General features: G+C 44.9%; 1 protein-coding gene across 1 annotated transcript in view; it reads right to left on the reverse strand.

Annotated features, from left to right (window-relative positions):
- LOC140694022 (trafficking protein particle complex subunit 9-like) overlaps positions 1-25,106 on the reverse strand; it is a 92,389-nt gene that overhangs the window by 11,956 nt on the left and 55,327 nt on the right. Inside the window, exon 4 of the mRNA XM_072957513.1 lies at positions 14,492-15,063. Within this exon, the coding sequence (XP_072813614.1) occupies positions 14,739-15,063 (325 nt within the window). The 3' untranslated portion in view covers positions 14,492-14,738. The remainder of the gene's footprint in view (positions 1-14,491; positions 15,064-25,106) is intronic.

Below are 25,106 nucleotides of genomic sequence, written 5' to 3' on the forward strand. Positions count from 1 at the left end.
AAGTGCCACAGCGTGCTCAGAAATTATACCGTCATCACCCCTGGGCTCCCATGGACTGGTTTCACATTAACCAAAGTCATGAGACACTGATGCAAGAAAACCAGAAACTTAGCTTATTAATGTAACAGAAGACGTGAATCTATGAACCAGACTGAAATATCAGAGTTCAACCATGAGTACATTTTCTCCTCCACTGCCCAATATCGGGCAGGCAGTCACATGGCAAGCATGGACAGAAACGGAGCAGGAAGGGTTTCTAGATTAACTCAATGAACTAAATTTCTATTATACGAACAGATCTACTGCCCAGAAGACAATTAACGCCAATCACGGTGCACTCTCCGTGGACAGCGGCAAGACATGACTATGAGCACCCATGTAACTCTCCTTTCCCTGTCCTTTATAGGCTAACTGATGCACAGAGGTACAAAGATTCAGGGATGCTGATAACGCTAAACACAAAAAGCCCATCTCTGGGAGCCTCAAAACCAGACAGCCAGGGTTTAAATACCAGCTCTGCCAATTACTAGTTCTGTGATTTTGCCAACTTAATTACCCTCTGTGTGCCTCAATTTCCACACTGTAAAACTGGGATAACAATCAAACCTTCCTTACTCGCTTGTTGAGAAGATTGAAGGATTCATTTCTGTAAAATGCTCAGAAAAGAATGTAGCACATTTTGGGTGTTCAACAAATGTCAACTTAATATCAAAGTTATTTACAAGTCTCCCCTCTAATCATCTTATGTGTTTCCTGGCTAGCCTAAGTCCCAAAGAACATCCTTATTTCTCCTTTTATAAACAATTGGGGAGTACCCTTATGTTCCATCCCACCACCTGTTTAAACTGAGGGAGGGGATGCCTCCTAACCACTCTTTTGGGCCATGGAGAGTGCTTCTCCCTTCACACCCCTGGCCCCTGGCCCACAGCTAGCACTCATCACACTAACAGAGTGAGGTGTGAGTCCGGGGAGACAAGCGGGGCATGTGAAACCCTTCCTTTCACTCCAGTGTTGGTCACCATTGGGAAGCACCTGGGATGCTCAGCTCCATGGCAGGAAAGCCCTGTGCATGAAGGGGCAGGTCCTCTCAAGGGAAGGCTCGCTGTGGCCCAGAGCTACATGGGACAGGGTGAGTCTGTATTTCTGGGACACAGTATCATGACACGCATTTTCCCACAGCCTTGAAGTTCATGAAGAACGTGGCTTCATCAGTAACAAAGAAGACATTTATCGCCTGTCTACTCTTTTGTGTCATCTCTCAGTTGGCTGCTGGAGACAACATGTGTATAAGTATTGGATCTCCTTAAGCCCCAAAATATATGAAGCAACAAATAATTCTGTGGCTTAACATTGGTTCAGGGCGACTGTGTAACTGTCCTGACTCTGCTGATGCTAAATTATGGGTATAGGAACTATGGAACCTCCTCAAATATCTTTCATCATAAAAACAGCTCTTCTTATTTTCCTGTTTCTTAGTAATTGCCAAAGACTCCCAAATGATGGCTTCACACAAAACAGCAGCTAAAGTTTAAGAGCCCTCTTGACATACTCACTGTGGTAAACACTGCACATAATTTCTAATTCTCACAATTCTACAATTCATATATGAATGTCCCCATCTCACAGACGAGGGAAAAACTCAAAACGAACTGTCTCAGGCTCACGTGGCTCAGTGGCAGCACGTGCAACCAAACCCAAGTCAAAAAACTACACCCCTTCGTATATGTACCAAATCTCCTACCACCAATTAACACACAGCGGCGGGGTCAAAACTCAGGGAACTCAATACACTTTTCACCTTTAAGGTCGTCCAGATGCCGCTTCTAGCTGTTTTATAAAATCCCGGCTCACTGGTTTCTAACACTAGAAGAAAAGCCCGATTTTCCCATTGCTTGTACAGCAAGTCTGAAATGTTCACAGTGAGATGACAGAATAAATCTAAGATATAAGCAGAATAACTTTTCCAGGTAGACACACATAAAAGACATTGGGCTCTTCTGAAGCATTAAGTAAAGTAATCAAAATAAAATAAAGTTATTTAAGCCTTCTTTTACAAACAGGAATGTTAAGACTGTAAGAATGTGCAACAGTGCCACCTATGGCTAAAATGACCTTCCAGGTTGCCGGGAAAGATGCAACACAAAAATTGCCTGTAGGATCAGAAAGGAGAAACAGATAACTAAAAGCTTATGTAGCATATACTGCACTTTGATTCGGGGGAAGGGAGGGATATTCAGTATTTAATTTGATACTGCTAATACTCCTGAATATAAACAGAAGACATAGGCTCATGGAAACTCATCTTAGAAGAGGAAAGAATCCAGTTCAGCCACTTCATTTTACAGGAGGGGAAACTGAGACATGGAATGTGTCCTCCTGGCAATCGGGAGCAAAGGCATCCTAGGCCTCATGTCTTGCACTGTAGCAAAAACCAACAGATCTGTACTACGCCTATGTTCATAAAAGTCACGTTTGTATTTTTCCAACAGTAGGTTATCTAATATTTTGCAAAATACTTCTCAAAGATCCAGGATATCATACAAGTTTGTCGACATACAAAAATATTTATTTACATAATAAAACAGCATGAGCTTTATTCTCTCTATTAAAAAAGTAATGTGTCAAATCAATGTTTTGATATTTTAAACCTGTTAAGAGTGTAGAAAAAAATCAAAATTTTCTTTAATCACAAAAGAGAGGAGCTTATTTCCTGAAAATGATCAATGTGGATTTTACTAAACTTAATTGATCTGGTCAGAATCCCACGAATTTAAATATCTGAGTGGATGGTTACACGGCAACATAAATTCTGATTTGTAACAATACATATTCTGTGTAAATAATCTTCAAGGTCATCTGATTAAGGCAATTTAACTAGTCCCTGTCTCACTAGAATGATACAGATTTCATTAAAACTTCATACTACACCAAAAAAAAAATGAATCCTTGTTACTTTAAACCATATTCAAATATATCATACATATACATATTAAATATGCATCAGAAATAAGCGACACTCTTTAGTATTCAGTGTTGATCAATCTAAAATATGTCATTGTGACAGCACTTTTATTAAGCACCTCTTGTGTTCTTTGTATACAAGGCGTCTAACTCTCACAGTCAGACAAATTAAACAATATTACTAAAATTTCACAAATGAGGAAATGTACTTAAGCCATGAAAACAACTTACATATTCATCAACAGGAAAGAAAAGAGTAAAGACTTTACTTACAATATTCACTGACAATCTTTTCTTCCATATTAAGACTACATAAAACCAATTCAGTCTTTGTAAGTATTTCTGTCAATAAGGGCCACTAGAGAAAAACAAGTAACATCAATAGCAGTGGTTGGACTTTCAGAGCCCACTTCTCTTTTACACTATAATTATTTTTAATGTTATGTTTTTAGTGCTTACAGAGCACTAAAATATAAAATTAACTTTTTAAGTAATTACCTGAGAATTATAAATTTGTGAAAATAAACAATTGTAATTTCTGCCACTCTGTCTCACCTTCTCAATGGTGTCTCTCCTTTGAAGGCATCATCAAGCTGAGATCACTAAACTCGGCCATTTATGGAGTCACAGGTGTTTGGGTAACCACTTAACGGGAGGCTGATTAGAGGAGCAATTAAGAAAGCATCCTGTGCAGCCTGGGTTCCAGCACCGAGCTAGCCACAGCCTGCTGCGTGTAATTTGGGACAAGCTGCTCCATCTCTCAATCCCTCAGCTGCAAAAAAGGAGACACTGATACCTACAATCAAACACCTGCTATGAACTAAAACATGAGGAAAGCATTTTAGCCTTAGGTAGGTGTCCACGCACAGCGAGTTTGGTCATTATGATGATGAGGATGCCTGTTAATAAATTAAGCTAGACCACAAAGGAGAAATCACCTTAAAGGAGAAACATTTTAAGTCAATGAGCATTTCTTTTTGGATGGACTGCACAATATTCTATTGATTTTTTTAATAAACCAAATTTTGTCCATTAATTATAGATTTACAGGTTCATGGACAAGTCTCCAGAAAAAGAATTAGAGGCCTCTAAACTCCGTAAATTAAGAAAGTAAATTAAAAAAAAATCAGGGAGGAGGTTATACCTCATGTGGGAGAGTATGTGCTTAGCATGCATGAGGCACTCAGTTCAGTCCCCAGTAACTCCATTTAAAAACTTTGTTTTTTAAGAAATGGGGAATTAAAGCAAAAAGATGGAGGAATACAGACTTTTTTAGAGACTCATCTCAGATTTAAGATGGGGAAGAAACCATCTATTTCTCAGAGGAAATTTTGAGGACTATGTAAACTGGATCTGAGATATCTAGTTCTTTAACATTATTCATGAATTCATATTACCAAGTCATAAACTACCTGATAATCAACAGTGGTGATACTGATCATAACAGCTGCCATCACGGATCGAGCTCCGGCTAGGACTGCTCTGTTCTGACATCTCTGCCCCTGAGGCCTCACCAGACTGACAGCACTAAACTAGGTCATTCATGAGCACCTCGTGTAAGTCCTCCATTTGTGCTTCTGACTCTCCCCTCACCAGCTCCTCTGAGGGAAGCACTGTTATCATCTTCCCCACCCGCAGATAAGGCCACTGAGGCACAGAGGCTAATCCCGTTCCAGGTCACATTGGCATTAAAGGACGTCTGTATTTCTGCTGTTTTGCTTTTGACAAAGGAATCTGAGATATCAATTCAAGGCAGACTGTTAAATAATCAAGTCTGTCAGGTCTTCACCTCAAAGAGCAGATACTATAAATTCCTGATGTAGGATGAGGCTGCCGCCACAAACTGACTCAGCTTGAAATTAATATCCAAGATGAAGCAGCGGATACACGTAAATATTCACGATTGTCAAGTCTACTCACGGGTCTGGGCCCTTCACTGCCTGAACGGGGGTGAAATCCCCACCCGTGTCTGGGAGAGATGCACGGTGCTTCCCGGGCTCAAACAGGCTTCACGGGCTATTTCCTCCCACAGACTGGCCTCAACGATTAAAAGCTCTCAAGGTTTTTACACCATGCAAAACAAAAAGACATTTCTGCAGATGGAGCACTTTCTTAGGCTTAAATCTTTTTTTGCCTACACTCACCCAGGGGGAAAAAAGAAACATGACTCTGCAAAGTCTCTGACCCTCACCACTCACAGGAGTAGAACAGCCACAGCAGAAGATGGCTCTTCACATTGCAGGATGAGAACAAAATAAAGATGCCCCAACAACAGGCACTCCCAGACACAGCGCTCAGCAGTCTTCTGCAAACTCACGGTTGTGTAGCACTCATCACCTTCTATTTCCAGAACACTTCATCACCCCTAAAGAATCCGCCTATCACTAGCAGTCACTCCCTAATCCCCCTCCAACCAGCCCCTTCCAGCCATCACCTGCTCTCTGCCTCTGCATGTGCCTTTTCTGGGCATTTCAGATCACTGAAATCAACAATATTTGACCGTTTGTGTCTGCTTCCTTTCAATTAACAAGCTGTAATCAAGGCTTGTATATTTTGAAGTGGTATCAGCATCTCTTTCTTTTTTTTTTTTGAAAACGTTAAAGATTATTAGAAGGTGGTAAGCACTATCAAAAAGAGTAGAGTGGAGCATAAGTGATTGGGTTTCAAAGGGAAAAGTGTGGGTTGAACAGTCAGGGTGGACTTCCAAAAACAGGTGGCCTTTTTCATTTTCCTCTTTTTTTTTTCTTTTTTATTCACTCTTACGTGTGAATAATCTTCCACTACATGGAGATACTACATTCTGTTCATCCATTCAGCAGCTATTTATGGACGAGTTCCAGAAAAATGAGTGTAAGAGTTGACTAGCATGGATGGCATTTAAGCAAAGGGCAAAATGTGCTTTCAAAAAAAAGCCAACAAACAGAGGCACAAGGAAATTCAGTGCGTTTCTGAGCAAAGTGCTTGCTTGCTTCGGCAGGACTACCGTGCAGGACTGTGGCGGATATTGGCAGGAGTCACGGTGTGGGAGAAACATGAGAAGACTCCCCACTGCAAGTAGCTCAGACAATTCTCCTCCCTCATCCTGTATTGTTAGAGCAATGTTTCTAGGTTACTCTTATTTCAAGTAATAGCACTTTAACTGCACATCTGATCATCTCCATCAGACCACCTTTCCTCCAAGCAACAGAAAAGCATTCAATGACCTGAGCAGCTCCAGGACATAATGGTGATGGATTAGGGAGTCCTGCAGCATTCCAGCCTGCAGGCACAAACCCCACATGTGCCCTGGTGATGTCCAGAAAATAAAATGCATGGAAATATCTCACTGTTTTTACATGACATCTGCCCTCAATTTGCCCCAAAATCATGCTCGCAAAGCACTAATCAACCCTCTCAATACAAAAATAAAAAAGCTAAGAAGGCAAATTTAGGCTCTTTCATTGAAAACCAGCAACCATCACTGCCAGTATCTGAGCTGGAATGCTCCTGACTTTGAAAACCACTGCGCAGTTACTTTTCAAGCGTAAAACTCATATATGTATTCCACGTAGATGATATTGCAGTAGGATTTTTCTTTTCAAAATTTCCAGTTGCAACATTAGCACAAGAAAGTTTATGTATAGGCTTTAAAAAAATCAATTATCCTCCACTTTCTTAATTTTGAACTAATTATTATTTTATAAATGTGGCTATGCTGCGTATTATAAACCGTTTGATTTCTGAAAACAAGACCTTTATGACCTCACTATTTCAGAGCAAACTTTAACGATTCTTTGAGAGGTGGGGCCTGGGGCGCCCACTATCAGCTCTTTAAATACTGACAAGGATGTGCTATTAAGTAATGCAAAGGCTCTAACTCCACATTAGCTCAGAAAGCAAAGAAACTACACCAAAGACTTCCTTAAATATTTTATATATTTCTATTCTTTTGAATATTAAAGTTCTTAAATGATATGATTTTTTTGAAAAAGACAACAGCTGTATTAAATTTCCTCTCACCAAGAAAGCAATCTTTATGAAGTAAAAAACCACTATGGAAATCGAAATGACAGGACGTTTCTAGCTAAGTGAACATCCAGATCTGAACACAAACCTAAATCCAATCAGATCTCACTCGAACGAGCTCTACAAAGTCCTGGGCAACCCTGGAAATTAGCTCTTTTGTTCCAAATGTTGGCTGAGCTAAGATCATCACACTAGGCAGGGAAGGAGAGAAGAGGAAAATCCACCTGGCGGCCTCCATCAGTTTTCTTCCAGCCACAAAATGCCTCTAGGTCGGCCCGCTAACAAGTCCCCCAATAAGGAAAGCCGGCATCCACACTGCCCCTGCCATCCCCAAGTAGCCCCGATGCCCATATCCCAGCCTGTGAATGGTCTTCTAATGATCCCCCAGTTGGTGGCACCCACCCCCTCTTCCCCGCTATACAAACACAGAGAGCCACGGCAGCCTTCCCAAATCACAAATTTGATTACATCAACCCCCACTTCAAACCCTTTAGAGGCTCCCTGTTAGAGTTCTAGCCCCACCCCAGACCCTGCTCGCCCATCCTCACCTAAGTACACAGGTCCCCAGTGACCACAGGGGCCCCTGACCTGCTCCTACTTCCCACTTGCTCCAGTCTCATTTTGACTGTTTCCCAAGGAAGCCTTCCCTCCCTCCAACCTCCACAATTTGTTCCTCTCTTCCTAGAACATTCTAGGCTAAGTCAACTTCTGACAATGCTAAGCTCTCAAGAAGCAAATACATTTTGCTTACTAATGTGGCTACACGCTCTCTCCCCTAGACTCACAGAAGTGCACGTGTAATGTATAAATGAATGACCGGTTGGGTCTCAAAGGGACAGACATACCTGCTCTCGCCCGTCCCGATCCTTCGGTCTGTAGAATATCAGAAGCAAAACCAGAAGTACCTTTCCTGAGGGTCACTTCTGTTGACACCCTTCACTGCCTACTGTGTCAGTTCTAGTAAAACTCAACTTCTTCCAAAGCCCTACATCCCGGACTCTCTCCAGTGTCCTCCCCAGCAGGGGCTCCCTCCACCCTGGACCGCACAGGGCACTCTCCACGGGTGCCCACGCCAAAAGCCTCCAGGCCTCTGCCCGGGCTGCACCTGCGATCTGAGACATATTCTTGACTCCTTCTCCTGGCTGACTCTTACTCTGTCCTCACAACTGAATGTAGAGCCCATTTCTTCCAGGAATTCCTCTCCGATAATGTCCTTTAGGTCTTGTCTGGTCTCTATTTATAGCAGCAGTACATGGTGACCAACTGGGTGTTTGCCCGCTCCTTTGAGACCACGAACACTTGGGAACCACGTGGGAAGGAGTGAGAGATTACAAGACGGTTGAGGGAAGCAAAAAGCAGAAATCACAGTCCAAGTCCCAAATTCAAGGATACTTTCTCAGAAAAAAGTATAAACTATTTCACACGTGTGCAATTTGGCTACTATTTTTGTGGCTTGGGGACAGCAAGAACTTGGTGTTCTAGTCCAAAACCTAGGTTACATGCAAAGAAATGTATATATTCATATCCAAAGGAAACAAGAGCTGCTCAACAACAGTTTGCAGTTAGAACTGAAAGGAACTTTGATAAAGGCCATCTCTCTCTCTCTCTCTTCTTTCTTTTCTGGCATCATATAATTTTAGAACTATTTGCGTGACTAACAGATGGCTACAGCCCGTGATTCTGCACTGGAGTGTTTGGGGCTGAGGAAGACCAGATTAGATTCACTCTGTAAATGCAATCACACCAACACACTGATAGGTGCCGTGGTGGTGAAACTGATGTTCCAAAGCAGGCAACCTTATTCGGTAAGAGAACTCTAAATAGAAAGGAAGAAATGCAATGTCCTATACTGAATTTCATTTGCTATATGGGCCATTAACTGATAGTATATCTTGACTAATGAAACCCAAAAATAAATTGTCAATGTCGGTTTTCTTCATCTGACCATTTTATGCTAACATCGGATATTAAATCCTCACTCCATACGGAAGCTCAGGCCTATGCTGCAGCACAGTTACACCCCGTGGAAGAAAGCCGACCAAGGGAGAATTGGAGAGTTTCCCTTTAGAAGCTGCGAAGTGTGGTTTTACACCTGTATATCATTTGCAACCACATCATCGACAATGGAGTTAGACGTTACCTCTGTGGGGCGAAAAGCACTGCATGCTTCAGAACCATCAAAGAATGCTGAGCTTTGTGAAACAGTCCTGAGGCACTTAAATCATACTTTTTCTGAAAGGCTCCAAATCTGACCCACTTCACCATTCCAGGTATAACAGGGAAGTACTGGAAACAGTAGAGAGAACATGCCCTTGAAGTCTGACAAGGCTCTGCTTGAATCCTGCTACAGCATTTATCAACCGCTAAACAAACCAATTCCTTAACCCCTCTGAGAAGGCTTCCCAATCCCCAAAAGGGGGCTGTCAGCGCCCACCTGGGAGTCATGGATGTGAATGAAACACGCAAGTAGGGCGGCCGACTGCTACCTGACACGGGGCCTGGCTAATTTCCCTCCGCTGCCCTTCTGCCCCTTTAAACTTGCACTGACCCCCTGGTAAGGATCAAGCCCCCGGAACAGACTGCCCGTATCTTCTGTGTATCCCTGGATACATGACTTACACTTAGGAGGCCAGAAAAACAACTGCCTCCTCCCAAGTCACTAACAATATTCTTAAGAGTCTGGGTATTTTTAACTCTATTTTTCAGGGAGACTATTCCAGAACTTTCCAAGCACCATTCTCCAGGTTGGCTCCCCTCCCAGTGCCCATCCTTCTTACCTCAGATCCTCTGTCTGACTGCCTCCTGTTCATGGGAAAGCGAGTCCGGTAGGGTGGGGACTCCCTAGGCCTCCCTCCCTCCCTCACAGGTGACTGTGAATACCTTCTCCCCACTCCAACTCCAGCTTCTGAGGATTCTAACCTTCCATATCCTGCAGCCTCTGCACCTTCCTAAGACGCACACGTGGCCAAGACTCTCCCTTTGGATTTCTTTCTGGCTGGCCCTGCTGACCCCCAGGCCCCTTAAGGATAAATGGGATTGCTCTGAAAATGACAAACGCCGCTGGCTGACACACCAAAGCTGCATGGTCTGGGCTTTCCTCCAACCGAGGAACAGCCCTCCCCTCCCTCAGCCTCAGTCTGCAGCTCTCGAGATGATCTAATTCACATGCAAGGCTGTGAACACCAGCTAAGAATGACGACTCCCAACTTGTATCTCTAGTCCAGCTCCTTCACCTGAGCCCCAGTCTCATAGAGCCGAGTGCCTCTTTGAAGTCCTAACTTGGATGAAAAATGGCATCTTAAAAATGCCTCATGTCCACCATTTACTCTGGAATTCGATTCCTGGCAGGTACCTCCCAGACTCCCCATTTTAGTAACAGCCTCAGCACCCACCTAGTTGTCTCAGGTCACATTCAATTTCCACTGTTCCCTCCCCCCGGCCCTGCCCTGGAATCAGTCCTGTTATTTTCGCCAATAAGCTGATCTCAAGTGTGGTTTTGCAGGGACCATGGCCGGAAACACACAAGCTCACAGCATGGTGCACTAACAGTCCGCCGTAGGGTGCTCCCTGGAGGGGGAGGCATCTCCTGCCGCTGGTCACCTCAGAAGGCACTGGATTCTCAAACAGGAGGCCCAGGAGAAGGGACTCAAGATTTTCCCGTGGTCTGAGCTTTGAAGGGCCCGAGGTCTGGGGGAGCTCCTAATTAGCAGACACACTTGCCAGTGAGCAGATGAGGATGGGGGAACCCACGCAAGGCTGTTATCACTCCAACTCCTGGGCTCTCGGGAGCCACGGGAAAGACCTGTGTCCAGTGTACAGCCCAGCCATCACAGATCCCAGCCTGCAGTTGCCAACCCGGACAGCCTAGACTCCATCTACTTGCGACACTTACTTCTGTTCTGTTCCCCACCCAGAATGTGATGGACTCATTCAGATATTCTGGCCTGTCTCAAGCGAGACAAATTCAGTGAAAAATGAAGTGTCCACATTTGGACCAGAGCATGAAAGGAGAAACAAGGCCTCATGGTCAGCATGATGGTGGTGGCCAAACCCTTCCACCGGGTGAGATGAACCATGGTGAGGGTGAGAATCCAGGGTCCTAGGTCGGCCAAATCATCTTCCTTCACGGTTGTCTGGGGTGTTGGAGACTGACTACCACAAACTAACGACACGGCTGTCAGTGGTGGATGTCAGCTGCAACAGAAACGGATTCAACTCTTTACTGCCAACATGGGTTAAAAGTAAAGGCCGGGGCAGGGAGGTCTGCACGGCTGCTGAGGCAAACCACAGACCCAGCTCTGAATGCCCACTGGCTGGAGCAGAGAGGAAGCTACGGCCCTTTTAGCTGTCCCTGTGTCCAACAGATCCAGGTGAGCCAGCTACTTAGGAGAAGGTCATGTTGTCCTGATACCCAGAAAAACCAGCCTCGTAAAGGGAACAAATAGTGTCATGGATTTTAGACCCAATTCTGCCCCTTTATGAAGGCAAAGTAAAGTAAATGACACGGGGAAGTTGAATGCAAAAAAAAAAAAATTAAAGAACCGAACGGTGACCGCTTCCTCCAACAGCGTCCCCTGCAGCTGTCACCTCCGTGGCGGCCACTTCCTCACCAGTGACCGCCGGCCAGGAAGCGCCGTCACGCACGTCACACAGCGACAGCCAGGAACCGCGTGCCGAGCACGTTTGTGTAAAAGCAGGAATCGAGCAAAATGCTGCAGAGTTTGACCTTACAAGTTTAAATACTCCATGAAAAGAATCCCTGAGCAGCCGACTAAATCAATTCGCATCTTACTTCTTCAAAACAATCAAACAAATTTAATAAGGGCACATTTGTCACCAAATAAAAGGAGGACCAAACAGGTCCCTCAAAGCAAGGATTTTAACAGGTATCTAACACCAGTGGGTAATGTGCTAACAAAGCAAATATTCCAAAACATTAGAAAATACAAAATGACTAGGATAATACATGGATCAAGACAGATATAAAGATTTTGCTTTTTAAAGCAATGGAGACAGTATGGAGGGCAATCTGGCTATTTCCAATGCAGGGTGTGCACAGCCCACATTTTCAGATGCAACAACATGCTCACAGGGCAGTACAATTGAAAAAGGAATAAAGAAAAAGGAAAAGAGGAACAAGAGAAAATTAGAAACACACAAGAACAAAAATGATTTTGACAGCATGTATAAGAATTTACGTGAGTGTGTGAGGCCAGGGACGAGGGGACGGTGAGACCCACCCTCACCCCCTGCTCCAGGGAAAGCAGGGACCTGAGGGGAGCGGCGCTGCCGGGGGACCCCAACGTGGTCAGCGCCCCTAACCAAAATTCCACCTACAAGCTTCAAGGCAGCTTTTGAGCTACAAATTGTGGTCGCATTTCAGTCTGGATCGTTTTACTCACTTCCACCAAGAGTAGCAGGAGAGAATTAGGCTCTGCTCCTGTACCAAAGAATTGTTTAAATAATTAATGACTGTGGAATACTAAAAGCAACAATGGGGTAAAAGTGACTGGAGGAGAATGTGCTTGACCCGAGCTCACTGGCCGCGTTATCTCACTGACGTTCAGAAGCTGGCTGAGCCCTTATGGTACCAGAACAGACAGACCCAAAAGGAGGGAGGTTTAATGCGCTGCTGTATTTCGATACTGGGAGCCATGCCTGGTGCACGAGGTTCTGGGTAAACAATGGGGACAGTGTCAACCACTGTGGGCTAATTACACATCCGGATACTCCGCCAAGTCCCAAGGGCAGACTTCAAAATACAAAAACAATCTGGCATTCTCTGGTGGGGCTGCAGACTCAGAGACAAGCATTTGTTGAGCAAAAATATCACCAGTGCCTCCTATGACAAAAGAGGAGGCACTGGCGTGGGGGCTGGGGCAGGGCTCCAGGCTTCCACTGCTCACTCACCAGTCTGTCCAGGGGGAGAAGTGGTCCCTGCTTATGTTGCACCGATGCACCTACCTTGACTAATGCCTGGGGCCTCAGCAGGTGTTGACAGGAGAGTTGAATGGAGCCAGACTTGGTGTAGCACGGTGCTGGCAGCTATGCCCTCAGCAGTGCCCAGACTCCTATACATGCCAGCTCATCTTAAGAAGCAGATGGGGAGTGCGGGCATGTAGATCACAGGGCCCTGAGAGGACAAGTACAGATCATGGCTACAGCATGCCTCTCCCCTTCCTTAAGTCATAGAGGTATGTCTGGGAGGAACAGAAAATTCATCCAGAGCCCGCTACATTGTCTCTCGCAGGTGGGACTCGTGTCCCCTGTGCTTCTCACTCACAGGGCTGGTCTAGAAATTCTTTTTATCAATTCTCTAGCATCTTCTCCTCCAACTTACCAACAACCAGAGAGTAGGATCTGATCTTAGCTAAGTTCAAGAGTCACAGAGCACTTCCTTCACAGCGGGCCCAGAAACATGTGCCAGGTTCTCCGACCGTCACCTGTGGGACCACCATGAGCCCTCTCCAGACTCAAGGACAGAGGCCGTAGGCCGGGGGAACACAGCTTCCCTCACTCTCCCCAGCAAAGGTTTCCACGTCTCGGAAAAGGCATCTCACCCTCTTCTGCCTGAGGGACAGCACAACAGATACACCGGGAAACAGAGCTGAAGTTGGGGGGGTAGGCAGCCCAGAAGAGCTCGTCTGTACTTCCGAGGCAATGTGGGGCCGTTGACTTAATCACAGGGAAAAAGTGAGAATGAACATTTCCCTGTCTGTCCCATACACCGTGATACACCTTTCCCTGCATAAGGAGTTCATTCGGAAGTCCCTGGCGGTGTTTCTGATGTCCTAACTTGGCATGGAGGCTGTCGGGCAAGAAGAGAGGGCCTGAGCAGAATAGGTGCTGGGCCTGGGAGGCAGGAGACACCGGCTCCAGCCCCAGCTCAACCAGCTCCTCGTTCCGCCTCTCGGGGTTCAGCATCTCATCTATAAGCAAAGGGATGAGACTGTCCCAGGACAGGCTGCCCAACAGAAATGAAATGAGAGCCATGTAAATAACGTTTCCCATTTGCCACGTTTAAAATGGTAAACAAAGAAACAAACCAACAAACAAAAAACAAATACTAGAAACTGATTTTAAGAACAGATCTTACTTAATCAACTGTATGTAAAATACTATCATTTTGACATGTAATCAATATAGGAAGTAAAGAGATAGTTTATATACTTTTACTAGACAAGCCTCAGTGTCTGATGTGCATTTGACCTACAGCACATCTCAGCTCAGTCCAGCCTCCTCCCCAGTGCTCCTAGCATCAGTGGCTTTGGCTACTTTATTGGACAGCAACCCCAGGGGTCCCACCATGGTCATGGCTGTAAAGCGGGAGTAAGTGTCCACACTAACCCTAAAAGGATCTCTCTGAAACAAAGGCGGATTCACTTTGAAATGTCTGTAAACCAGCGGGCTGCATCTCCATCCCCCCTTGGCTACAAGACAGACTTCTTCCTTGCTGATCCCTTTCTGGATGTAGGGAAGCAATCCGGCACAAAGCCAGGGTGGACTGGCCTCCAGGTAAACTTACCTGCTGTCTGTGTCCAGTCCCATGAAGTCCTCCTTCTCAAACGGGATGCAGGGGAGGGGGATCTTGTCCCCAGAATTCTTGGGGCCACCATCCAGCCACTTGGACTTGAGCAAGATGAAGAGTGACTCAGTGAAGTCCTCGATCCTCTTCTCCACCACCCTGCAGTCCTCTAAATTTGAAGGCAACGTCGGTGCGCGGCTGCTCGACTTCCTCCACATGCAGTACAAAGACAAAGAGCTGAGAGTCATTATCGAGGTGCCATACAGCTCCTCTGCACGTGGAGCTTCTCCAAGGCCTTGGCAGAGATACAGTCGGGAATGGTGACAAGGCCCACGACCTTGGGGTGTTTCTGGAAGACGCTCCACCGATTCTCGGGCACATAGCGGTGCCTGTAGTGGATACAGAGTGTCCACTGGGAGCCACATGGGCTGATATGGCTCACCGAGGTGAGTAGCTGATAGATGCAAAAGAAATTCTCCTCTGAGATGATCTCCATGGTTTGGACTACAACGGGAAGAGTCTGGTGGTCCTCAGCACACTGCACGTAGTCAGGGATGCTCATGTTGCAGGCCCTACCGAGACAGGAGAGGAGATCGAGGTACATACTCTGCTGTGTGCTATGGGCCCATCTGGGTTGCGGTGACCTGGTGTGTACCAGACAGAAGGCAAGGGAAGCCAAAGCAAATCCGGGGGTACAGTTTGTCCTCAGAGTCTGCACATGGCTACTGTAGCTCGGATCACATTACCCAGTTTTTGGTCTAGGATTCCTGCCCCTGCAGAGAAGTGTCATTTCTTTTTTTATATTTCCAAGCACCTAGCAAGGCTCTGATATAAAGTCACTGCTCAAAAATGCTGAATAAAGAAATGAACAAAGGATATGCTTTCCCCAAACCCCTTCAGCAGAATATAAAGAAAAGGACCACAGTAGGATCAAAAGATCTGGAATTCTATTCAATTTATTTGAACCCCTTAGCTTCATAGTAATGGATAAGAAAACTTGCCTTGGGGTAGAGGGTACTGTTCATTGGTGGAGCACATGCTTAGCATGTACGAGGACCTGGGTTCAAACCCCAGTACCTCATTTTAAAAAATCAAACAAATAAATACACCTAATTTCCCTCCTGAAAAAGTATTTTTTAATTCAAAAGTCAAAAAACACCTTGCAATTGACACAACATTGTAAACTTGACTATACATCAATTAAAAAATTCCTTGCCTTTCAAGAATATATCTGGATTACGGATGTTTGCAAATGTAAAATGCCTAGGGTACCACCTGCATAGAAAGTGGTGACTGTACAAATGTACTATCCCCCCTTTATGAGCTATTCTTCCTTTGGGGGAGTTATAACCTCTCAGAGCTAATTTTCTCAGTTTAAAAAATATAAACATTACCTGGTTCTCAGTACTGCTGAAGAATCAGATAACCCTAAGAAAGCATCTGACCCACAGAATTTACTCAATAAATGTTTTTTGAATGAATGAATAAACAAGCAAAGTGAATGCTGCTCCCTGCCAAAGACCATCATAATGATACTTCCTGGAAATCCCAAGCCCACGTTCACCAGACTCTGCACTAACAATGTGGGTGACCTGGGCAGGCCTGTGTGCTTCTCTAAGCCCCAATTTAATCGTGGATAGAAATGAGGGCAATAACACAAACCTCAAATTGTTAGTGAGTCAGTAATGAATTGTACCCCAATATTGCAAGATGGAACCATTAAGGAAAACTGGGCAAAGAGTCCATAGGCCCTCTCCATATTATCTCTTACTACCACATGGGAATCTACATTACATCTCAAAATAAAAAGTCTAATTTTTTAAAGAGGTTTTCGAGGTTAGGTGAGCTCACTGTCTCAAATAAGGGACACACAGTACAAATAGGACAATGCCCAGCCCATGAGATACACTCAGTTAACATTCCCACTGAGCCCACTAGTCCCTCCAAATTCTAATGGTGTCCACTTCCAAGAGCCCATGTGACCATCCTTGTTCTAATTTTCTATTTGTAATTTTTTTCTTTTCATTAAATAGAAACACCCAATTCCATAGAATTCTTACCAGATATCATGATGGCAGCCCTTCAAAACCTGACCACAGAGATCATGATGGCAGAACTTCTTGGTGAAACAATAAAATGAATAGCCATTTTCACAAGACCTCTGAGTAAATCTACTAGGGAACTTCATCCTGGACTGAGGAAGAGGACTGGGGAGGAGGGGGCATTCAGGGGCACAGAGAATCATGGGCCACCTGTCCCACGATGGACTTTAGACTCACCCTCACCCTTCAGGAACTACTAAATACACACAGACAGAGTGCTATGGACAAGATTTTTTTTTTTTTAAAACAAATCCCTGAATCCCTAGCAGGTCTTGTTTCTACCCATACACAAATGGCTTATGTGCATAATGTTTCACAAAAGCCTTAAAATATTATCACCCCAACTTGACACATCAAGAAACTGAGGTAGAGAAGTTTATCACATTCTACAAGATTAGAGAGAGGCCACGTCAGACACCGTATTTAAATCCAAGCCCCTGCTCCAGTGCTCACACTAGAAAGTGTGACATACTGCCCCTTTCCTGCCCTCTCCCTGCAATCAATCTCTGAATAGTCTTTTCTGTGTCACCTGGAATCACAATCACATTCATTTTCCACAAAGAGCTATGTCACTCCTTGGAGGACTTTTCAAAATCTAAAGGGTTGGTTTGAGAGGAGAGATTTGCATTTTCTGTTTCTCAAAGGAAACATGGCTTTAAAAGAAACTGAAAAGTAGTTATCTAGTCTAAGCCCTCATTGTGCAGAGAAAGAACCGGAGGCTCAGAAGAGATGAGGAAAGGGCCTTATTAACAAATATTGCCTCAGCGCAGCACCAAGCCAGACCTGGCACTTCTAGGGGAGGATCTGGAAGGCCCAGGAGAATGAGTGTTAGAAAACAGAAAGAGAAGAAGCATACAAGGCCCCGTCTCTTCACCACCATAACATGAATTTCCACCAAATTACCCAGAATGGGTGCAGCCAATATTAAGTTTGTCAAAAGAGGTTATAGAATTCTCAACCATAGTGGAAATTCCAACATTTACTGTGCTTTTTTCCCAGTTCAAGCATCAATTCAGTGGGCACTCTGTACCAGGGACTACACGAGGCCTGGGGTTCTCCCAAATACAGATCTCTATTACCACGTGTGCAAACCATATTAAGGCCACCAGAAGAAAAGCGCCCACAGATAAGATGGAATTACTGAAACTGAAAGCAGCAAAAGAGCATATATTACTAGGAAAAACGGTGCTCCTGGTAATGGACTCATGGACATAGAAAGCAAACTGTGTTTAGCAGGCAGGAAAGGGGGGATTAACAGATACAAATTAGTAAATATAAAATAAATGACAAGGACCTGCTACATAACACAGGGAACTATATTCAATTTCTTGTAGTGATTTATACTAAAAACAATCTAAAACATATATATATATACATATGCATATGTTTATAACTGAATCTCTGCTGTACACTTGAAACTAACATTGTAAATTGACTACACTTAAATAAAAAATAATTTTAAAAAATAAGTAAAAATAAATGCAATGCCATTAAGAAAAAATAAAAGAACTCTCTAATCCCCTTAACTGTAGGTGGTCGAGAAATCTAGCTGCAAACACCAAGTCCACTGGATCACTCCAGCACTGGCTGTCACTCTTTCTGACCATCAGAAAGTCACTTGCTTCACTGAGGTTACTTTTCTCTTCTGTGAAAGGCTACAGTTGCAACTAACGATGTATAGAATCTCATCATTCACAAGCCCAAAAAGTAGTGAGGACTTCACATGGGCCAGGCTCTGGTCAGATGAAAAGATAGGGTCCCAGATATATTCATGGGTAGAAGAAGTTTATGCCATAAAGGTATAAATTCTTCCTGTTTTGATAGACAGATTCATTTCAATTCTGGTTAGAATTCCTACCAGATTTTTCTTGGAATATAACAAGTTAATTTATGGTCAGGAATAGCCAAGAAATTTCTTTAGAACCACCACTTGGGAGGGGTAGATAGGTCATTCATTTCCACTGCTCTTTCTGAAGTGATGAAAACGTTCTGGAATAATAATGCATGCACCACTGTGAATATGCAAAAAGCTGCTGAATTGTACCATTTAAATGGATGGAATTCATGGTGTGTGAACTATATCACAATAAAACTGTCCTATGAAAATTATTTCTTGACAATTATTTTTCAGTTTATACACTAGTCTGTCCCACAATTTAAGAAAAACAAAAAACCTAAACAAGCCAAACTATGCCAGGAGCACTTTAGGACTGCAATATCCCTGGGTCTCCAAGGCCTCTGGTGGTGCTGTTCCTGTTAACACACACTAGCTGGGCTGGGCTAGTTAGGGACTGTAACTATCTTTTGAAAATCGAGGATCACTCCTTTCACCCTGGGAGAGGGAAGGAAGGAGGATGTCACAACCTCATGCCTTCAGCACATTTTTAACAGAACCAAGCCCTGCTTTCACCACTGCAATCCCTCTCACTATAAAAACACGTGACATCAACAAGCACCTCCATCATAACACCTGAAAGTGTTCAAGGTACTCACCTGCGGCAGAAACATGGAGGGGGGAGACAGAACCTCGCTTAGCAGTGACGCTCCCTTTTCCCAACTCCACCAGGAGAAGCTGGGCGTTAGAGCCAGTGGCTTTCAGCCCAGGTAGCAGCGCCCACGCCACAGAGCTGGTCCTCAGGGAGCAGGAAAGGGAGAGCAGGGCAGCCCCGGGGTCGCGGGGCAGGGAAAGCGGGGAAGGGGACGCGGGCTGCAGCCTCGCTCGGAGGACAGCCCCAGCCCCAGCCCCAGCCCCCCGCCCGCCCGGGACACAGCCCGCCCAGGGGCGGGGACGGGCCGGCGGACGAGGAGAGGAAGCCCGGGAGGAGAGGACTAGCGGGAGGGAGAGGGGAAGGGGATGCCAGCCGCGGACTGAGGGGATCCCGGCTGGGTGAGAGGTGGCAGGTGCACACCAGGCCCTGGACACTGTGGCCGGGGCGCCGGGGCAGGTGGCGCTGGCAGAGGGGTCTGGCCTGAGCAATTCATCTGAACACGGGCTGACTAGCGCCCTTGGGGTCTGTAACAGGCGGACCGCCCTCCCGCAGCCGCCTGACCCCTTTCCTGGGAGCCCCCCACCTTGCACTTCCACAGTCAGAGGCCCCGGCCCCAGGCAGGAACCAAAGGCCTACCGGGCGACGTAGTTGAGAAGCCTTTGGGCCCGATCCCCGGCTCGGATATGGAGCTCCCAACCAGCGGACCACTTGGCACTGACTGCGCATGCGCAGGAGGGCCAGCGATCCTCTCTGGGTTCTGTGAGAGAAGGTGGGACAGCGAGGGAGGGAGAAGATTGGAGCGGGTGGAGAGGACGGGAAAATTGGAGGGATACAGATGGACAGGATGAACAGAGAGAAGGAAGGGCTCTGGAGAAGGGAGGGTCTTAGCGGAGTTGGAGAAAAAAAGCTTTACCTCTGGGGCACCCCTAGGCGGCAGACCTGCCTCTGTACCCTTCTGTTACCCTTCAAGCCCCGCAGCTCAATTTTACCACCGTGATCCAACCCTCCGTCTGATGCTTCTGCAGAAACCCTAGGGAGATCACACCCGTTGCCCCCACGCGGAGCTGGGTTTTCTGTTGCTCTGAGAACCAAGCACCCGCAGGTGTTGTCGCTCAGAACTACCTTGGGAAGAGCACATATTCCCCTTTTACACGCTGGGAAACAGGCAGGCAGGATCTCTGCCTTAGCTCCACTGTCCCAGGTGTTGGGCTGGCGGGGAGCGGGATGGTACAAGATCAGAGACCCAGACAGAGCAGACTGCCTGAGTGTTGGTGCATAGTCCCCATCCCTCCTGGGTAAACCATACCCACCCTAGTGGAAACATCAAGGGCTCACAGTAGTTCCCTGGGTGTGGGAGAGCTGTCCTCATGTGAAGGAAAAGTCCAGCTGGGCTAACAAGCTAAGTCACAAATCTAAGTGTGATAAGTGTCAGTTTACTGATCTAAATTCTGCTGGACTATCTCGTAAATCTGAAGTTTAGTGTCAGTTTATTGGCCTAACAACCTAACTCGTAATTCCAAGCTCAACAAGTGTCAGTAATGTGATCTGTTACAAATTGATAAGCTCCAGTGTACTTATTCCTTGCTTTTTGTTCTTTGAGCCTTATTGGCTAATCCCCCCTTACTTGTAATTAAGCCTTTAAAACCTCATGTGCACGTCTTGGAGGTACTCAAAACTTCGGAGCCGAAGCCCCACTGAGCCCACCGGCATAATAATTCTGAGTACTCCAACACTCCGATTGGTGCTTTTTTCTTGGCTGGCCTGTTTCCATAACACTCAGCTCCAGTGCCCAGCTTTCTAGGTAGATAGGAGTGTTACCAAGTCCAAATTCATTCTCCTCAGTGCAGGACAGGCCAATAAGTTGGGAGACCAGATGTTGGGGCATGGAATAGCAAGTTTCTGTAGACCTAGATGGCAAACTAATGTCCTGGAAAACCATCTCCCCAAGTCACAATTCAGGCTCCTTTCCTATGTGCTTGGTTGTTGCAAACTTCTTAGTGTAGGAATTCCTTCTTGTTAGAATCCTTTGTTCTTGCAGCTATCTGTGTGGGTCAGATCCCTGTAAACCTCCAACAAAAGAAACGTTATTTTCTATTCTGCAATTTGCTATCATTTAATGAATGAAAAAGTGTTAAATATCCTTAAAGGTCAGAGCCTTCAGAATAGGGTCTCCTGTTTATTTCAGGCTCTAGGCAACATTGTTTTACAAGCAAGATGAAGCCTAGGTGACAGAGCACAGGGTTAAATTCAAAGGAACAGAACTAATATGGAGTCAGATTTGTTCTGTTATATTACCCGGCCAGAAGCCACTTGAGGATTTAAATCCGTTTAAGTTAAAAATAACTAAAATTTTAAAGGAATTTACATACATAGGTGGGAATGTGCAAAGCATATCTGGAAAAGAACCCAAAGGATAGTAAACAGAGGCATCTCCAGAGAGGGCTGAAAAAACAGAGGATGAGGGAAAACTTCTTTCACTTGTGTATTTTTGTGCTCTGTTTGAGTTTTTTTTAAACCATTTCCTTGTATTTCTTTTTCAGATAAAAGAAATGTGTAATGGAGCAAAGGAGTAATTAGCTTAGCAAATACAGCAGCCATGGAATCACTAGTCATCAATTTTGATTTAAGCCAGAAAGCATTTTTTGACTCTCTCCAATGTGCTCTGTCCTGTTTTAAGACTTCTATTAATATTATTATTATTATTATTATTATTATTATTATTATTATTACTAATACTACAAGTACTACTACTATGACTATTACTATTATTACTATTATTTTATGAAATAATAACACGGTTTACCTCACCCCTGCCCATGGCTGGTGGAAAACCAACTGAGTTTTTCTTGAGTTGTTTTCCAAGGAGTAGAGATGAGTTTATAAACAGAACACATCTTCAGGGCAAAACAGGCAGTGTGCATTACCAGCAGGCCAGACAGCAATGAAGGGTTTTCAATAGAGGCGCCCAGAAGCTGAGAGAGAAAGCCTCCAGGACACTACAAAAAGCTGCCCAAACTGCCATCTCCATGGTACTACTGAAATAGGAAAGAACAAATCTGACTCCATATTTGATCTGTTTCTTTGAGTTTAACAAAGCCAAGTTAATATGCTCCGGTCTTTTCATGGGTTATGATGTCACAGAGGAAACGGACAGGTCAACAAGGAACCACTCTGCCGTGATCACGGAGCCGGGGAAAGGGATGGGCTGCAAGATGTATGAAGCAGCCACAACTGTGCCCGTGCTTCTAGGTAGGTATCCAAAATCGCCTCGACAAGGTGTCAAACATTTGTGCCCATGTCCTCATCAACAGACATGTATTAAAGACAAATGGAAACATATAAAAGGCCAATACCCTTGCTGGGTACACCGTCCAAAGAACAAAGTCTCAGTTTGACAACTGGCCATCTCGGTTCCATGGGATTCATTCTTGGAGAACCTTAAAAACCACTCTTCTGTCCTCAAGAATTGCTGCATATTTGTCCTATCTTTGGCTCAGGGATGCAGCACGTTCAAGTGAACTTTAATGTCTGCACAGATTTGACTGTCTTTTTCCAGGTTCACTTGTCCATTCAAAAGAGGCCTGAGCTAAGTCCATCCTCCGTAAGATCTAGTCCCTCCAGTGACAGCTCATTGAGCCTGCAATTAAAAGCCAAGTGAACAAGACTGTCCTCAGCTAAAAATTTCACCCACCCTTCACTGTTTTCTTAATCTCCTCTCCTGGCTAATTGCAACAGACTAACACCTCCCTCCACCAAGATACCCAACTATGTCATTTTTCTCCCCAAAGAGAAAATAAGGTCCATAAAAGAGGAGACAACTCCATAGTCACCTCTGAATTCTTAGCATATAGTAATGTCAATAAATACAACTCAGATTATTGTTAGTTTCCTTTAAAACCTTTCTGGTTATTTGATTGAGACCTTGGAAGAGAGGTGTTTGCTGTCCAGTATCTTGATCCACAAGACTCTGGAGGCCTTTTTCGGAATAGCTGTTCACTGATTCATTCAAAACACAACTTATCAATCAAGGAGTAGCTGTGCTTTTCTGCCAGGAGTTTGTGGTCACTCTCATGCCAGAACAGCTTTAAACTATATCCTTACTTTGGATTTGTTATTTTTCCCCTCTTCCAACAAAATTGACTTTTCTTACTTTCTTGTCTTGAGGAATATTTTTTTTCCTATTTCACCCTTTAGTAAAGCAGGATTCTCAGGATGGGCTTGGCCCATTATATGATCACCCATCCAACTCCTAGTGTGAGAGGTCTGGGGCTCACATCCTTCCCTCCTGTCAAGGCAACTGAAAATCAGTTCAGGAGCCAACCAGCACACCACGGCTTCTAACGCTCACGTATCTCTCAGAAACCCTGCTTTCTCGTTTGTCTTGGCTTCTGAGAATTTTCCCTCACTTTCTTGACAATGAGTTGTGCAGCTTGAAAGATGAGGAAGGAAGGTTTTATTTCTCAATCAGCATTTTAAAGAACTTGTGTAATGAAGGTTTTCAGGAGTTTCTAGAACCCTCCATTGCCGAGACAGAAAACACACTAGACATTTTCTAAATTTAGTTCTCATGTGCATTTTTCTTTGCTTTTTTTTCCTTAACTGCTAACAGACATTTTTTAATTAAAAAGAAATAAGGCCCCAAAAAGAATAGAACACTGAAGGGGCAAACAAAATTAAAGGGCAAAGACAGAAAAATGATAACTACTCTACAAAGTTAATATAATACATACACTATGTATCAGATCAGCAATTCTCAGTAACAGCTAATTGAAACATGACCATGAGGTAAAATTTCTCTCCTGTCAGGACATGGCCAACAGAAAATACAATTAAACCAACAAACTAATTTCCTAAGTCTGGCGAGGTACAGAAGTCTACAAGCCAAATGTGTCTTATTCTAGAAAAGAGGGAGTCTCACCAGCTCTTTTCTGTGGAGCCGGAGCCCACGGGAGGACGGTGAAGTGAGCTCTGTAAGTACCCAATTAGCAAAGTGAGTGATGAATAAATGGACGTGAGCTTTGATGACAGAGATAATACTACTATTCGTTTGTCCTTTAAAGTATGACTTCACGTTCAGTGATCAATACTTCGGCGTCCTTAGGAGTTGAGATTTAAGAAAATGCACAACCTGGGCCCAGATCTCCTCTTTAAGCTCGTGACACTGCAGTTAGTTGTCTCAAAGGCAGCTCCAACTCCACATGCAAAGAGCTGACTTCACGGTGTTCCTCCCATAGCCGTCCTAACCAGGGCCCCTGGTTGGAGGGTAAGGTCTCCCTGCGTCTCCCAACTCAGGCCCATCACTCACAGATGTGAATGGACCCCTCCTTCAGGGACCAGATATCCTCAGACACCGAGTCCCACTACCCTCAACTGACCTACCAGATACTCACTGGCACTCACTCAGCACTGACTCTCTGCTGGAGACCACGCTGCACACTGCACAGTGTATCTCACTGGATCTCCACAATAGTCCTGGGAATTGGGTACATCAATTCTTCAATTGATTAGATAAATTGTTTCACTTCCTTGCGTGCGTCATTCAAACTGACACGGCTACTAAGCCACAAGCCTGGGCCTGAAAACCACTTGAAAATTGGACACTGCTACACCTCGCAGCCACCCTACTCTGACTCATCACATCATCTCCTGCCAAGCCTTCTAAATGTTTCCAAACATTCTAGAAGACAAATATGAACTATGAGAGCACCCCACTCTCCTACTTAAAATCTGTCAATGATGGTTCACTCCCCTTAGGAGAAAGCCCAACCAGGCCTGAGCACAGCCTAAGGCCCCAGCATCCGCTTTCCCTGCACGGCCGTGCCGCCTCACCCACCACGCAGCTCTACACGTGCCGTGTCTAGGACAGGGATGCTGACTCCGCACAACCCAGGGCTTGTCTCACTCGAACAATGATCACCTTCTTCAGTGTTCATTTTCTTCATTGCTGACCCTCACAAAAATGTTTTCTCATGATGAATCAATATCTTTTTCCTTACAACTGCCCATCATTAATAATGAGCTCCC

The sequence above is a fragment of the Vicugna pacos genome, unplaced genomic scaffold, assembly GCF_048564905.1.
Source record: "Vicugna pacos unplaced genomic scaffold, VicPac4 scaffold_20, whole genome shotgun sequence".
Lineage (NCBI taxonomy): Eukaryota > Metazoa > Chordata > Mammalia > Artiodactyla > Camelidae > Vicugna > Vicugna pacos.